General features: G+C 39.2%; 1 protein-coding gene across 1 annotated transcript; it reads right to left on the bottom strand.

Moving 5' to 3' along the window:
• Positions 1-1,166: 1,166 nt before the first annotated feature.
• LOC115254264 (cuticle protein 19) lies at positions 1,167-8,856 on the bottom strand. The gene is made up of 4 exons (XM_029880184.2): positions 8,710-8,856; positions 8,350-8,430; positions 2,329-2,529; positions 1,167-2,260 (listed from the first exon to the last, which is right to left on the bottom strand). Exons 1-4 carry the CDS (start codon positions 8,722-8,724, stop codon positions 1,871-1,873), a joined length of 687 nt encoding a protein of 228 aa, XP_029736044.1. The 5' UTR covers positions 8,725-8,856; the 3' UTR covers positions 1,167-1,870.
• Positions 8,857-16,766: the final 7,910 nt, after the last annotated feature.

The raw sequence follows: 16,766 nt of genomic DNA, 5'->3' as shown, positions 1-16,766 counted from the left end.
AAACGCTCCATAAAGAATAAACATATGTTCCATGAAAATGTGCAATGTTACCCATAAATAATTGAAAACTTTCCATACTTGATAAAAAATGTACCGGTAAAACATACAATTTTATCATTAAATGTGATACTTTGCACTAATAAATAATACTGAAATGCTCCATAATAAAATACAAATGCTCCATAGAAAAATGCAAACGCTCCATAATAAAATAAAATTGTACCAATAGAAAATTGAATATTGCTCCATAGAAAAATTAAATTGCACCATAAAAAATTGAAATTGCACCATAGAAAATAGACAAATGCTCCATAAGTCTTATCAAGCTGCACCACATAATATACAATTTGCTCCATAAAAAATTGAAAATTCTCCATAACTTTAAATATTTGCACCACTAAAGCAGTGCAATGTAAAGCAATTGAGCCCTGTCGAATTCAATTATGAGAATATGCTATCTATGGAGGATTTTCAATTTTTTATGGAGTAATTCATTTTTTTCTATGGTGCAGTTTGATAATACTTATGGAAAATTCATCTATATTCTATGGTGCAATTTCAATTTTTTATAGTGCAATTTAATTTTTCTATGGAACAATAGTCAATTTCTAAGGGTACAATTTAAATTTTTTATGGAGCATTTGCATTTTTCTATGGAGCAATTGTATTTTATTATGGAGCATTTCAGTATTACTTATCGGTGCAAAATTACACTTTTAATGAGAAAACTTTATGTTTTACCGGTACATTTTTTATTAAGTATGGAGCGTTTTCAATTATTTATGGGTAACATTGCACATTTTCATAGAACATATGTTCATTCTTTATGGAGCGCTTTTTGATTTTCTAAGGAGCATTTCTATTTATTTATTTATTTAATAAATAGGCTGCCGCCCCAGAACATCGGCTATTTATGCTAAAATGGCAGAAAGAATACAATTCCTCCAGAGAGGGTGCGAACACACCTTAAACGTAATACAGTGAAAGATCACTAGTAACGCATGTAGATTTGATGGCATATAGTCAAGGAAGTTTTTGAAGACCCTAATCAGTTATTGAACCCACTGACTGTTTTGAATTGAGGTACCCACCCACATAGATTTTGCAGAGGTTGTGTTCGTATTGTAATCCAAGACTTTTCGGATAGACAAATGAAAGTAAACCAGTTTGATTTCATTGATTTTAAAGTTTGTCTTTATTAACCTAATTAATATCATCATCAGCGTATCATCTCTGTACAAATTCGTTCCATCACGTTCAGGCTTAGTCGTTTATCGTCGTAACAAAAGGAGCATTAAAACATCCCAATTGAATGTGTGTACATATGAGTATTGTTCGAGTTTGTATTGCCATTTGCGTACGTTTGCTTCTTTATTCCGAAGAGGGCCTTAGCCCGCTCGGGGAAATCTATTCTTTAAAACAAAGTTGCGCGTCGCACCGAATTCCGACCTCCCCAGTGTCGGTGGACGCGGGTGTGCACCCACCGACGACCGGAGTGTAGGATGCGGGAGTTCAGATAAGCGATACCAGAGAAAACTACAGTCACGTTTCAGAACCGGTGGCAGCGTTAGATCTTTCCGTTCGATCGCTCGTCTTCCCTCCGTTGTTGTTGGTGCGCACTATATACATACAATTCAAGATAGAGTTTTGTGTCGTTGTCCATTGTTGCGAAAGCTGCAGCCACTCGTAAAGTTGCTATTCCGGCCGGCTAGATGGGGGGGTGTTGAAGTTCAAGGGCGGGACGATAGACTCAAGGATCGAAGGAAATAAATAATATTTGGCAGTTCGTCCGATGGGGGATAGCAGCTCTAGGGGCGACTTGCGCTAGGGGAGGTGAGGTTTGTGGAGGTTTGTCTATATGGCGAGAGATTTAGTAGTGGACGGCGGCGTGAGCTGGGGCGTATGCGTGTCCGTAAGCATGTCCGTAGACAGCTGGGGCATGAGCAGCGTACACAGCTGGGGCGTGAGCGTAGGCAACTGGGGCAGCGTGCGAGTAGACGGCTGGGGCGGCATGCGAGTAGACAGCTGGAGCAGTGGCAACAGTCTTAACGACGGCTGGGGCGCTGTAGGCAACTGGGGCAGAATGGGCATAGACAGCTGGGGCAGCATGGGAGTACACGGCAGGGGCGGCATGGGAGTAGACAGCTGGGGCAGCGGCAACGGTCTTAACGACGGCTGGGGCGCTGTAGGCAACTGGAGCGGCAACAGTCTTGACGACGGCTGGGGCAGCGTGGGCAACGACGGCTGGAGCAGCATGGACCTGATCGGGAAGAGGAAATGCATTATTTATTGCAATGTTGAGGTTTAAGCTGCTTTGTGGTGAATTACCGATGGGCCAGATTTGGTGACGACAGCGTTGAATCCGTTAACATCATCGGCGGTGTAGTCGACGGTGCGGACGGAACCATCGGGTTCGACCAGGGAGTACTGTCCCTTCACAACATCTCCATCACGGCTCTCAACCTGGGATTTCACATCTCCGGTGAGACCATCATGGACTCCATAGTTGAAGGAGTACTGAGGGTGAGACTGCAAAGAGAAATAAGGAAATCAAGTTCAACAAGTGAGCTACCAACAACCTGAGTCGGTTACGGTGGAGGCATTCCGTTATGTATGGCCTGCAGGCTGACAACAAACTTGACCTTTACATTCTTCGAATTAAAGCAATTTTATAGCATCTGGGCACGGGGTATGAGGGGTATGGTTGAGCTAACTTATGGAGATTTATTGCACAGCGACTGAAAACACGGTTCGCTTGGTTTGGTGGTTTGACGAGAAGCAGAGCAAAACAAAATGTGAACTAAAAGATACGTTCACTCCTTGCTGTGAAAGGCACCGCAGGCGCTCGGTTGGAACCGTTCATCAAATCATGCGTTAAAATTCAATCACAAGCGATAGTAATTACTCGATTATAATCAATTTAATGACATCGTCGCAACGGGTATCGTTGGCACGCCAAAAATTCATCCGCAGCGACGAGGTTCGTCACTTCAGCCCTGTTCAAGTCTGTTGTTTGTTACATAGCTTTTCAGCATCTACCTTCGAGTGCAATGTGGGAAAATATGGAAATTGAGACGTCACTGTGCGCTCGCGTGTTCTAGCACGGCTTCGTTCCCCTAATGGGAGTCTAATTGAGGAGGAGAGGTTGGGCTGAAGGCGACAGCGTCAACTAGTAAATAGATGTCGCTAATTAGAACCATAAATAGATGATCTGGTAGTTACCCGCTGGTAACGCGTGGAATCTCTAAATATGCATCGTTTGATCTTCGCAACGACGAAGGGGAAGGTCGCCGTCGGTCGGTTGAGAGTGCGTGCCGCTAGGAAAAAAATAAAACAACAGACTCATAGCAGTGAAATGCGATCAAGGTTGGGTCATTAATCATGAATGTTTACGGCGCTACTCAGCAGCAGAGGCCGGACTGTTCGCAGCAGTAGGTAACCACTTGGTTGGCCTTTCCTTGGATCTTCAAACGAGCAGCGGAGGAGGCAGTTAATGCAATGAAATATCGAGTGCATTTCTCAACGACCGACAACGACTATGACGACGACGGCGGCCGGACGGGGGTGTGACATTGCTAGATCATGTAGTAAGCTTGCGGAGCGCACGCGTTCGTCATCTTTGGCGATGCTCTGACGACGATGAGCGAGCTTCATAAGGAAGTGTGTGCACTGCTGCACAGTACTCATGTGTCGCAAGGCTTGTCTGCTTGAGAATGCGGACGCTGAAGGTGGAATGGTTAGTGGATGGATTAGCTTTTCAGTAGGTAGACGATACAATTATTCAAGTAACGTGGGATCTTGAATGAAGCGCATGAATAGAGAAATTGGTGAAGGAACTAAAACAGTACCTTTAATTCACGGAACCATTAGTAAATTTTTATATGCAGTGAAACTTAATTAAAGCAGGATCTCTGTCAACGTCGAACATTTGATTTTGTCATGTATATTATGTAGCAAGTATTTGCTAGTGTACTGAGATTTAAAAAACCTCATATGAGATAATTTTATGAGAATGCACAAAATCAATTGAAAGTTACGAATAGAGTCATAGATTAATTACCTAAGCAATGCTAAGAGTTTATAATCATCGATACCCTTGTCGTTGAACAAAAAAAATAGTTTGTAAGTTTGGTGGCTATTTTACAACAGCATGAAAGTCTGCGTCATAAGCTACAATTCTGTTTTTAAAATGTCTATCTAACATGCATCCGTTTTATAATAAGAAAGAATGCCCATATAACCACGGCTGCAAAGGCGTGGGTACCCAGCATGGCCATGCTGCGAGGCTCGATTCCCGGTCAGTCCAGGAACTTTTCGTAAAGTTCCTTGACTTCTTTGGTCATAAAGGGCGAACACGATGAAATTGCCACACAGAAAATATTGTATAACTTTTGATTGCGTTCGCCAAAATAGCTAATTTTTATACCATAAATAGTATATTATGTGTAGCTAATACCATAAAATTTTCATTAAAATCGGTTGAGTATTGGCGGAGATATCGTTGAAACAAGGAAATTGCCACTTGAGAATCTTGTGCAAACGTACATTTTAGAAAATATCACTTTTTTGCCGTTTCAACGCTGGCGCCAAAAATACTGAACCGATTTCAATGAAAATTTTTATGTACGTAAAGTATGTATGTAGAAGTAGTTTGTCAAAATTTCATTCAATTTGATCATGCCGTTAAAAAGTTATAGCCATATATGTCGCACTATGTCACAATAAGCAGATGTGGTTTTTGGTATAGTGAAATTCAAACTGCTCTTACTTTGAATGTACTCAACAAAAATGGCTGAAATTTTCACTGTAAACAGTTTAACACAACAAATTTTACACTGTCAAAGTTTTATAAAAATCGGGACAGTGTTACCAGTTCTACAGTCAAAATAGTGCACGCGGAACTAAAAATGGTCAAAAAGTACCTAAAATTTACCTTGAAGCGATTTGAGCTTTGGATATTTACTAGAAAAATTACTGAACCGATTTCGATCAAATTTTTATCACTGAATTGATACTATGTTACGAATATCGAGTGAAATTTTCAAACGTTTTGATGAGGTAACAAAAAAGTTATAGCCTAAGTAATTTTTTGAAATGGGTGCACACATTTTCTAAAATCTCGTTTTATGATATCGACAATATATGCGCCAATACTCAACCGATTTTAATGAAAATTTTATGGTATTAGCTTCACATAATATACTATTCATGGTCGAAAAATTAGCTATTTTGACGAACGCAATCAAAAGTTATACAATATTTTCTGTGTTGCAATTTCATCGTGTTAAACTAAAAAAGTTCTCACGAAAAGATTTCATAGAAATATGAAAAGCTTTGATTTTAAAAACCGTCAGGAATTCCGTCAGCACTTTGTGCTTAAGGCAGTTTTTACATCTATTCCCAAAGTTCGGGAAGGGCAGTTCCTTCAGGAATTACATAAGAAACGAAGCACTGCGGATTGTTGCGTCGGTTTCTCCAGGGATTTTTTTTTGCAATTTATTCTTGGCCCTTAAAATGCATTGGTTATTAGATGTTTTATTAAAAATGGAAAAAAAATACTTTGAAAAATAATCAAAAAGCGATTTTAGCTATATCGAGTACAATTACCGCGGAGAACTCTTCTGAAAAATATTTCCAGGGCTTGTACTGGACTTTTATTAAGGATCTACGAGAGCTAGTTGCAAAAACTAACCAAGAATTTTACCAAAAACTGGGTCACTTGTCATTAAACAAGTATGTTTTAGGAAATATGTGTCAAAAAACATCGAAGAATTTATGAATGAAATTTACGCGGTATTTTAACTTCTCCAGAATTTCGCCGCCAAATATCTTGGAAATCTTTCAGATATTTTATCAGGAAAAACTTCGAGATTTTCAAAGGAAATTCCCTCAGCGTATCTTCTGCAGATTTTCTTTCATGGCTCATCGAAATATTTGAGGAGTTTTGTAACAAAATTTAACAACAGAGCATTCATCTGCAAAAAGCGGAAGCTCTTCATGAAAATATAATATTTTTAAAGAAATTTTGAAACAGATTCCAAAACTAATTCGGATAAGAATTACTTCAAGAGTTCAGCACAAAGTTCAGCTTACTTTAACAGAGAATTCAAACAAGAAGCCTTACCAAAAATTGCCAACTAATGCCAAAAAACGCTCGAAGAAGCAGCATTTAGGCAATTTTCATGTTTTAAAGCAAATTGTGCTAAATGTTACGACTGTTTCCAAGTCAGTTTCTCTATACTGATTAGTTGTTAAAATCAAGCATCAGATCTCAACTTGAGTGTTGAGTAGTGATGTAGTAGACACATTGTGGATTTTAAGATTCTAATATGTATCATGATTTTTCATGTGATTAAGACAAACATGTCAGACAAATTCTGGGCCCATATAGCCGAGGCGGTAAACGCACGGGTATTCAGCAAGACCATGCTGAGGGTGACGGGTTCGATTCCCGGTCGGTCCAGGATCTTTTCGTAAAGGAAATTTCCTTGATTTCCTTGGGCATAGAGTATCTTCGTGCCTGCCACACGATATACGCATGCAAAATGGTCATTGGCAGAGGAAGCTCTCAGTTAAGAACTGTGGAAGTGCTCATAGAACACTAAGCTGAGAAGCAGGCTTTGTCCCAGTGAGGACGTTACGCCAAGAAGAAGAAGAAGAAGATGTCAGACAAATTCAAAACCGATGTTCAATTATTAAGGAAGCTCTATGCCACGGATTCCCAACCGGTGGTCCGCGGCCCCCTGGGGGGTCGTGAAGCCAGTCCTGGGGGCCGCGATGTTACCAAAATAAATTGTACTATTTTGCGCAAATTATAAAAACTTTCAATTTTGTATTCCGCCACCCCAAACACCATAATTTGAGGAACAAATTTTCAGTATAAAACACCTTTCGGCAGCGCCGCTATTTCACAGCTACGACTCAAATTGAATGAACATGACATCATGTGATTGTCGAATAAAAAAAAAACATCATTGATCGTCGAAAATCCCTCTTACAGTAAATTTCTGGCTACGTCACTGTACCCAAAAACCTCGGTTTTGTTCATTTTACTCATTTTTTTTTTCTAAAATTTTTCATTGGGCCCCAGATGTTTTGACAATTCATAAAGGGGGTCGCCACCTCAAAAAGGTTGAGATCCCCTGCTCTATGCTAAATATCAAGCTAGTAGCGAATCTCATTTGTTTTAATATTATGCAACTCTCGGTCATTGTGCATCCGATACTTCGCTGAAAACTTAAATACCTTAATAAATACTTGCACATTAGATTAGTTTTTCTAACCTCTACCTTGTTTTCAAAAATGTTGAATCGTAGTCGACAAAACCGATGAAAAAGATCCACATTGTTGCACGTTCCATGCTTTTCTTAGGAGGAGTGTAAAAATTGGCGAGTTTTTGGGGTGTGCAATAATTGGCGATTTACCATAATTAACGAATTTTGAAGTATCTTCTTCCCGTGTGGACGCAAGTATATACTATATTTTTTTTATCGTTTAGTTCATAAGAGTTGATTGGAGCAAACAACCATAGTTTTTAAAATGCATTTAAAAAAAATCGCTCTTTCAATGCTCTAAACAACTTTTTGCAACTTTTTCAACTGTCTAAATTTGATTTAGGGTAAAATCAGTAAGAGGATCAAACTGAGAGTATATCTTTTGGATTGCCAATCCAGATGTCCATAATCGGTAGAGATTTTTTCATGTGATTTTCATTGTGGTTACCATACGGTATAACAATTTCATGTAAAGGCAAGCGAAAAAAACAATCAAATAAAAATGTGGAAACGCCACATTCCACACATGACGTTTAGTACCAGAATCTTACTTTTGTTTCCAAAAATTGTTACATTATTCAATTTATGCCTAGGAGGTGATCCAGCCTGTGGCTGAAAGCCTCACTAATAAAGTAATAATAATAATTTATGCCAACCAACATATCAAAAGTTCAAAATTGAATAAACGAATCAATTCATGCCTACAAATTTATAACAAAACCTTTAAATTTCAAGATAATTGTGGAACAGAACGCGACCCTATTGCAAAAATAACAAATTCTTTGCATCAAGAAATTTGCTTCCTTCCGAAAACATTCTTCAGAAGGTTAAGTGCTCAAAGATAAATTTATAATAAAATGATTGATAGCTACGACAACATATTATGTTTCGAAACATCGCTCCATAAAGTCCAAAAACCATGCTGTAGAAGTTCGTTGTATGCGTCGAATGCATATAGAATAACAATAATTCGAAGAAGCTGGTCAAATTTCAATGGGTACGAAGGATGTATGAATAAATTTTAAATCCACTTTCAATTCCAGTTAATCACCGTCAAAAAGCACCAGATACTTACGTAGTAATCTCCCTTGTATTCAGTGGCCAGTGGGACGACACCAGCGGCGGCAACTCCGAGGAAAGCCAAGCAGACAACGGTCTGGGAACGATAGCAAAGGAAAACGAATCAATCAGCAAATCACGAATCAAACAATCGTGAACGATCTCCATTTGGAAACACTACTGGATATTGAGATCACTTCAACCGTGACCAGTTGATCACCAAAACACCCTTAACTTATTATTCGTATCACTTGTCCTGGATTCCAACTGATCACCGCAAAAGGATCCAAAGTCCACCACCGTTCCAAACGATCAATCGCCACTAGAATTTCCGCAACTTCTTCCTCAAACACCGCACCACAGCAATACCACTCACTTTGAAGAAAGCCATTTTTAAGAGTTTGGTTTGCTAGTTTTGCGATTTCTTCTAACGCTCAACGACGAGTTCTGAACTGTGAATGATATCGGTCCAATTGCACCCGGGTTCTTTTATACTAAACTCCACCCTGGCTGGGGAGATAGATCTTGGAGTCACCAGAGTAGATCGCCAGCACCGTTTTTTTTTTCTTGCCTTTCAAACACAAACTTTTTCTCGATTCTCGGCGTCCCGTAGATCGGAGGATCTACCACACCCCCGCCTCATGCACTCACACGTACCGACCGACACACATGACGGCGGCGGCGAGCAATCGAGCCCGCTCACGTTCTCGTGGGTTGAACCCTTTTCCCGCGCGCGACTGTCGTCGCCGTCGTTGCTTGCACTATCTCTCTCGGGCGCGCGACGGCAGCTCTCTCAGAACGAACGATCAAATGACGATCACCCGAACGGGCTAGTAAAACTTAAATCAATGCGTCACTAACTACGGCAGCCTGACGCGATCTACCGTCGTCGTCACCGCTACTATCCAGCAACTACGTCCGTCCGGTTCGTCCGTCGCATCGCATCGGCGACAGAGTTTGCTCTCGTTTCGCAGCTCGGTGTCCTGATGGTCGGTGACGGTGACTAACGAGCCGGGAAGTGAGAGATCTCGAGAGCGAACAATATTTTGTTGAATCAAACGATCAGAACCTCGGTACCGGTACATCTAGTTATAGTATACTATCGTTTAACCGTTCTGTATACTGTCGTTGGTCGTCAACCGTGTACCTACCAACAGGTCGTGGATCATGTAGAGACAAATGCCAAAAAGTGGCTGCCGCGCTCACCGTTCGACCTGGCGTGGTCCCAGTCGCTGGGGCTTAGATCGATCGTAAACATACACGCCAGTTCAGTACAATGGGGACAACGTGCGAGCGAAATAGTGATCCGCATTCTCCGATGTGCCTCCGAGCGTACGGTGACCCACTGCACACTGCTTGGTTGAGGACTGGGCCCATGTTGTTGGCGGGAAATTCTCGATTGGTGCTTGGTTCGATGGTGAATGATGATATGTGGAGTTCTTTGAGAATTATATTTGTGAGGATTTTTTTCCGATTCAGAAGATTGGTGCACATACAGGGGATAAACAAAATGATCGGGACAGGAAAAATTTTCAATTGCCAAAAAAATGTTCAACTAGTAGTAACTTTTCGAAAAGTGCATCAAATATTCTCAAATTTTCACTGTAAGTAGTTCAACTAGTTGTGTATCAGTGGTCAAAATTTGGAAAAGATCGGGCTACTCTCCACAAAGTAATAAGGCGTCTAGAAAAAGGTATAATTATCCGATAGCCAACTTTCAGCTGTAATATCTTCGGTGTCAGAAGACAGTGCAAATTTGAGAAGATTTAATGCACTTTTCGAAAAGTTACAACTAGTTGAAAATTATTGACAATTGAAAATTTTGCCTGTCCTGATCATTTTGTTTATCCCCTGTATATGTGAACGAAAGAACAATTATTTTCAAAATGTTGGTTTAAAACAAATCTTATCACTTAAAAAAACATCGTCAGTGACAACCCGATGTGTCAGCTTTTTAATCCGATTGTGTCAACCTGATTGAACTAGGAAAATGTGTTTTACGCCAAGCATTTCCATTTTATAATCCTTTTTTTTGCATTAGGTCATTTTTGAGGGAGCAGTTCCCAACGTGATTTAATAAGTATTTTAGTTGATGTCTTTAGTTTCACATACACAACACGAAAAGAACAAATTTGGCGAGTTACATTTAGAAAAACCTAGATTATTTTGTAAACTAACATACTTCTGCCTTTCTTGGTTATTGCGCTATCCAACCTTTTAAAACAACATTAATAAGCAGGCACAGTAAATTACTGATTCTCCTTCTTCGGTACCTTCACAATCAAAAAACTTAAAGAAAACTGCGATTTTTTCAGGAATTCCTCCATAGATTCTTGCAAGAATTATTTGTAATTCTCAGGAATCCAGCTGGAATTTCTCTAGAATACCCAGGAAATCTTTCAAGATTCCTATATGAACTCCAGCAAGGAATCATAAACGGAGGAATTCTTGGGATTCCGTAATTGATCATACAGTAAGGACCCGATTTTGTCAGCCCCATTTTGCGACAAACTTATTGCGGTTAAAGACTTCAACCAATTCATCCATGTTTATCATCAAACTACAGCTAAAGGGCGAACATAGACGGATAAAAAGTTGAAAAAAAAATGTTTAGGTTTTCGAGGAAAGCAAGAAATGTGTTCCGAGAGGGGGTTGATACAATCGAGTCATTTATGTATTGAGATTCTTCCAGTGATTTTTCATAGAACTCTTTCATGGATTTATCTTCCTAGTATTTCCCAGTAACTTCTTTAGAATTTTCATCAGGGATTTATTCAGGAATTCCTCGTGGAGCTCACAAAGGATTTCTCAAGCGCCTAAGCAATAGGCAATTCTTTCAGTGACTGATTCGCTAGGTATGGTCTCCAAAGATGTCTCTAATGATTCTTCAAGGTTTCCTCCAGTCATTCCCCAAGGAATTCTTTCAAGAATTTATTCATGCATTACTAAATATGAGGATTTTTTATTCTTGTAGGGATTTCTTCAGCAATTCTTCTATCCTTTCTATTGCATCACGTTAGGAATAGGTCGGTGACGTAGAATACGGTTTGGATCAAAAATGATCCTTATGTGAAAGGAAAATTAAAGATATCTCAAGGAACTCTTCAGAGGGTTTCTCCTGGAATTTGTGATAAGGATTGTTCCAGAGGGTTCTCTAAGAAAGCACCATGGATTCGTCCAATAATTTCTCTATGAATTCCTCTAGGATTTTTACAGGAAACTTTCAGAGTTTCCATTAGCGATTCCACAAAGAATTTCTCCAGGCATTATCCAGGAATTCTTCTAGAGTTTTCTCTAGGGATTTTCCAGTTTTTTTTTCTCAAGGATTTCTCAAAAAATCCCTACAGGTATTCCACTACGTACTAGAGATCCTTTCAGGGGTTTTGGTAAAAAATTCTCGAAGGATTCTCTAGCAATTTCTCGAAAAATTACACCATAAATTCATCCATATATTCCACTTGGAATTTCTACAGGGAATATCCAGGGATTGTACAGAATATTTAAGGAAAACTTCTGAGGATTTTATAGGGATTCCATGGGAATTCTTCCAATGATTTCTCAAAAAAATGCCTAAGGGATGTCTACAGGAATTCATCCAAGAATTTCTTCAGGGTTTCTAATTCCTCTAGGAATTCATCAAGTGATTTGACTTGAATTGTGCAGGTTGAGGATCAAAGGCCGATTTTTCAACTTCAGCATAATAAACGTGCACAGCCCACACTCCGGAAGTACTGATGATGACAAGGACGCATTTTACGCGCAGCTCGAACGCAAGTACGATCGCTGCCCAAGCCACGACGTCAAGATCATCATATGTGATTTGAACGCTCAGGTAGGCCAGGAGGAGGAATTCAGACCGACGATTGGTAAGTTCAGCGCCCACCAGCAGACGAACGAAAACGGCCTACGAGTCATTGATTCCGTCGCCTCCAAAAATATGGCCATACGTAGCACCTTTTTCCAACACAGCCTCCGTTATCGTTACACCTGGAGATCACCACAGCAGACGGAATCTCAAATCGACCACGTTCTGATTGACGGACGGCACTTCTCCGACATTATCGACGTCAGGACCTATCGTGGCGCCAACATCGACTCCGACCATTATCTGGTGATGGTCAAATTGCGCCCAAAACTCTCCGTCATCAACAATGTAACAATCATTCTGGCAGCACTGGTTTAACAGTTGATAGTGGTCTTTTACCTTTGGCATATTTTCTTATGCCGTTTTTCTTTTTTAACCTGGGTTGGAACTGGACTGGCGGAAAATGTGTAAACAAACAACGTCAAACAAACTTTAGTACAAGCGAAACCGAAGTTGGGTTGGGGTTGAAACTGTGATCTGATCCAGTTCCAACCCAGGTTGGAACTGGATAATAAAGAAAAACGGCATTAATATTTGCCTTCAAATGCTTGCTGTTTGTGAACTTGTTGTAGTGCCGTCTTATTATTAGTTTGTCAGTGATCAAGTTCCGTTGAAGTGCAGTGATTTTTAAGAGTAAAAGCATCTTAAAACCAACAAATTGGTTTGACCCATTTATATCGTTAGATTCCATTGGATAGGTCCTTGCTTGTGTAGTGGCTTTCTGCTTCATCCGGTGAGCTGTGAACGTGGTCTGCTGTTGTTTGCTGTTGTTGTTGCTGCTCTGGTGCGAACGCTACCGTGCGTCATGGTGTGAAGGTTTTAGTACATCTTAGAGTACACACACTGGTGTCTAACATATTGTGGTTCTGTCAATCGCCAGTAGCTCTTTCTGCTGTATACGGCTGCCACCAAGTAGTTCGTAGGCATGCGTTAGAAGCTTTGGTGTACCTTTTTTTTTTTCGATAGATTCAATTGAACACATTCGTATCACACCTCATAGTGTGGTTTCCGACAGTTGCGGATTTGGTCGCTTAAAGATAGAAAGGAGCTCTCGCCGTAGTTGCACAGTGTGGCTAGTAGCACTATCAGAAGCTCCAATGTGTGAATGATTGGTACACCTCAGTTTCGTAGAAGCGAACCTAACCGAGCAATGACGTGTTCCATGTAACTTGTTTTTTTTTTTGTGGTCAGCAGATGAAATTTACTCTATCACTTTAATACCGAACATTCAGTTTGTTTTATTTTGTTTTATCTGTGTGTCTGTTTTTCTGTATCTTGTGTTGTATATTTTTTTTTGCATTATTTTCGTTGGAAAGTTCTTTCATAGGTGTTTCAGTTTTTGCCTGCAATGGATAGCAGTATGATTTGCACTGTTTGTAAGAAACAGGAATCTGATTACTCCAAAATCATTTCTTGCAAATATTGTAGTGTATCTGCCCACTTCACTTGTCGAAATATATCAAGAAAAGCAGCTGTCCGCTTAAAAACTAATTCCTATTTTTGCTCTGATAGTTGCTCTAGTCATTTCAAACAAATTACATCTAAGAATAGTATTGATTTATCGATAGTATCATCTGTTACGTCAGAATTGAAATCCGTGGTGTCTGTTGAAATGCTCAGCATGAGAGAAGAGATGAAGTCTTTAACTACAGCTATTGAAACGTCTCAAGAATTTTTGTCTTCAAAATTTGAGGAAATTCTTCGTGATTTTAGTTTACTCAAAAAGGAAAATATAATTCTGAAACAGGAGTTGGAAATGCTAAACAGTCCCAAGTATCTCTCAAAACTACTTTGAGTAAGCTGGAAATGCAAGTCGATAATGCCCACAAAGAAAAAAGCCTTAACAATTTAGTATTTTTGGGTGTGCCACCCTTGCCCAATGAAAATGTCCACGATCTCGTAGTAAAAGTTAGTTCAACGATAGGAGTTGAACTGAGTTCGGATGATTTGGTGTCAGCTACTAGAATAGGGTCAATTAAATCTGCCAATTCACTTCCACCAGTCAGAGTTGAATTTAAACGGAACTCAGTGAAAAAAGCATTGCTTGAGAAGAAAAAACAGTTTGGTGTTTTGTTATCAACTCAAGTCAATGAAAACTTAACAGTAAACCGACAGCCAACCAGAATAACTGTTAGGAATGAACTGACGCCGTATTCATTACAACTTTTGCGCGATGTGCGAGCCCTGCAAAAAGATCTAGGATGGATGTACGTTTGGGTAGGACGAGATGGATCTATATTGGTAAAGCATGAGGAGAGTTCTAAGACTGAGACAATCAGATGTCATGACGACTTGAATAACTTTATCCGTCACTGCAGGGAAAAATCTCCAAATGCGAAAAATATGCACCAATGATTTTATTCATGTATTTGATTTCTGTAATTGGAGTTCTATTTTTAGTATTGTTATTTTTCAATGGCTAATTCACTGAATTACTTTCATCACAATATAGATGATTTCAATGACTGTTATACTGAAATTGATGTTAACATGTTACGTATTTTACAGTGGAATGTTAGGGGTATCAACGATATGGATAAATTTGATAATGTCTTACAAACTTTGGAAATGTGTAAATGTTCTATTGATGTGATAGTTCTTGGTGAAACGTGGATAAATAATAGTAATTGTTCGTTATATAAAATTCCCGGATATGTTAGTTATTTTTCTTGTAGAAATCAGTCAAATGGTGGCCTTGCCATGTTAGTCAAGAATAGTTTGTCTCAAAGGGTAATTAAAAATGTTTGTCAGGAAGGGTTCCATCACATACACGTTGAGTTAGAGATTAGTGGTATGCATTATGATATTCATGGGTTGTACCGCCCGCCATCATATGACTTTGTCGATTTCAATGTTAAACTGGAAAATATAATTGAATCCTCCAACAAGGATGGGAACACTCACTTTTAAAGAGTTACACTCACTTGCTATTTTCTCAGCTAAGAAGCGTGCAATCAAGAAACGATGTATGGACGACTTTTGCATTGTGGTTTTGTCTAAAATTTTGCCGAATAGAGTAGGGGTCGCACACGCATACCGAAGTCGTGAGGGGGCTGCGAAGACAACTCTCCACGAGGTGAATGTAAATTACACTCACCTCGTGGAGAGTCGCTTTTACAACTCTGTCACGACTTTGGTATGCGTGTGCGACCCCTACTCTATTCGGCAAAGTTTTAGACAAAACCACAATGAAAAAGTCGTCCATACATCGTTTCTTGATTGCACGCTTCTTAGCTGAGAAAATAGCAAGTGAGTGTAACTCTTTAAAAGTGAGTGTTCCCATCCCTGTCCTCCAATCGTAATCGGTGTTGTTTAATTGTTGGCGATGTTAATGTGCCTGTAAATAATGCTAGCAACAATGTTGTAGTTAGATATAAAACACTCTTAGAATCTTATGATTTTGTATGTTCGAATACCTTCGTCACAAGACCGGTCAGCAACAATGTACTAGATCACGTGATTTCCAAATTAGACGACATTGGTAGGATAAGAAACGATACAATTGAAAATGACATTAGTGACCACTCAATAGTCATTACCTCTATGAATTTACCGTAAAAAAAACTAAATGTTCTACTAAAAAAAAGTATAATTAACCGTCGTCTTCTTGAATCTGAATTTCAAAATTTCTTGAACAACATTGGTGATTTTGATGATGTAAACAACTGTTTAGAAGAAATTATCGAGAAATACAACACATTGCTTAATAGTTGCACCAGAACGGTTACCAAACACGCAAATGTTAAGAGTTCTTTCTGTCCCTGGATGTCATTTGATTTGTGGACTCTGATCAAATTGAAGAATAATTACCTCAAACGTGTGAAAAGGAACCCATCCGACAATCATCTGAAGGAAATGTTACAACACGTCTCAAGGAAAGTAGAAACAACAAAAAAGCGTTGTAAACAGCAGTATTACGAGTCACTTCTGAATAATACACCCCACAGCAAGTTTTGGAAAAACCTTAAAACAATTTTAGGAAACGTATCAAACCAAAGCCAAATAGAACTTTCTATTCAAGGTAGAATCATTTCTGATAATAGCGATATTTCTAACATTTTTAATAATTATTTCTCATCCGTTGGTCACGACTTGGCATCTAACATTTCTCGTAGCTCTAGCTTTCCTTCTTCGATTAGTCGTCGAGTTTCAGATTCAATATACTTGCGTCCTGCAACAACAAATGAAATTCTTTTGATTATAAGTGATCTAGAGAACAACAAAGCTTGTGGTCCCGATAACATACCAGCTAAAATAATAAAAAACAATGCAGTTACGTTTGCTCAACTTCTACAGAACATGTTCAACAGAATCATTGAAACCGGCATCTACCCCAATTGTCTAAAAGTTGCCAAAGTTATCCCTATATTTAAATCAGGCGACTCCAACGATGTCGGAAACTATCGTCCAATATCAACATTATCAGTGTTCAATAAAATTTTTGAGAAACTATTAGTTACAAGAATTTTGGATTTCTTACATAAGCATAATGTCTTCTACAAGTTCCAATATGGTTTCAGGCAGGGTTGCAGTACATTGATTGTTATTACTGAACTAGTCGATAGTAT

This window comes from Aedes albopictus, chromosome 2 (genome assembly GCF_035046485.1).
Source record: "Aedes albopictus strain Foshan chromosome 2, AalbF5, whole genome shotgun sequence".
NCBI lineage: Eukaryota > Metazoa > Arthropoda > Insecta > Diptera > Culicidae > Aedes > Aedes albopictus.
Note: the sequence above shows the minus strand (reverse complement) of the source record. Positions and strands in the feature narration are given on the sequence as shown.

What these genes read in the sequence shown, in the direction of transcription:
- LOC115254264 (XM_029880184.2), bottom strand. An exon ending in AATACAAGGGAGATTACTAC is followed by an intron (nt 2,530 to 8,349) that starts GTAAGTATCTGG and finishes TTCTCTTTGCAG; the next exon opens with TCTCACCCTCAGTACTCCTT. An exon ending in TCACCAAATCTGGCCCATCG is followed by an intron (nt 2,261 to 2,328) that starts GTAATTCACCAC and finishes CTTCCCGATCAG; the next exon opens with GTCCATGCTGCTCCAGCCGT.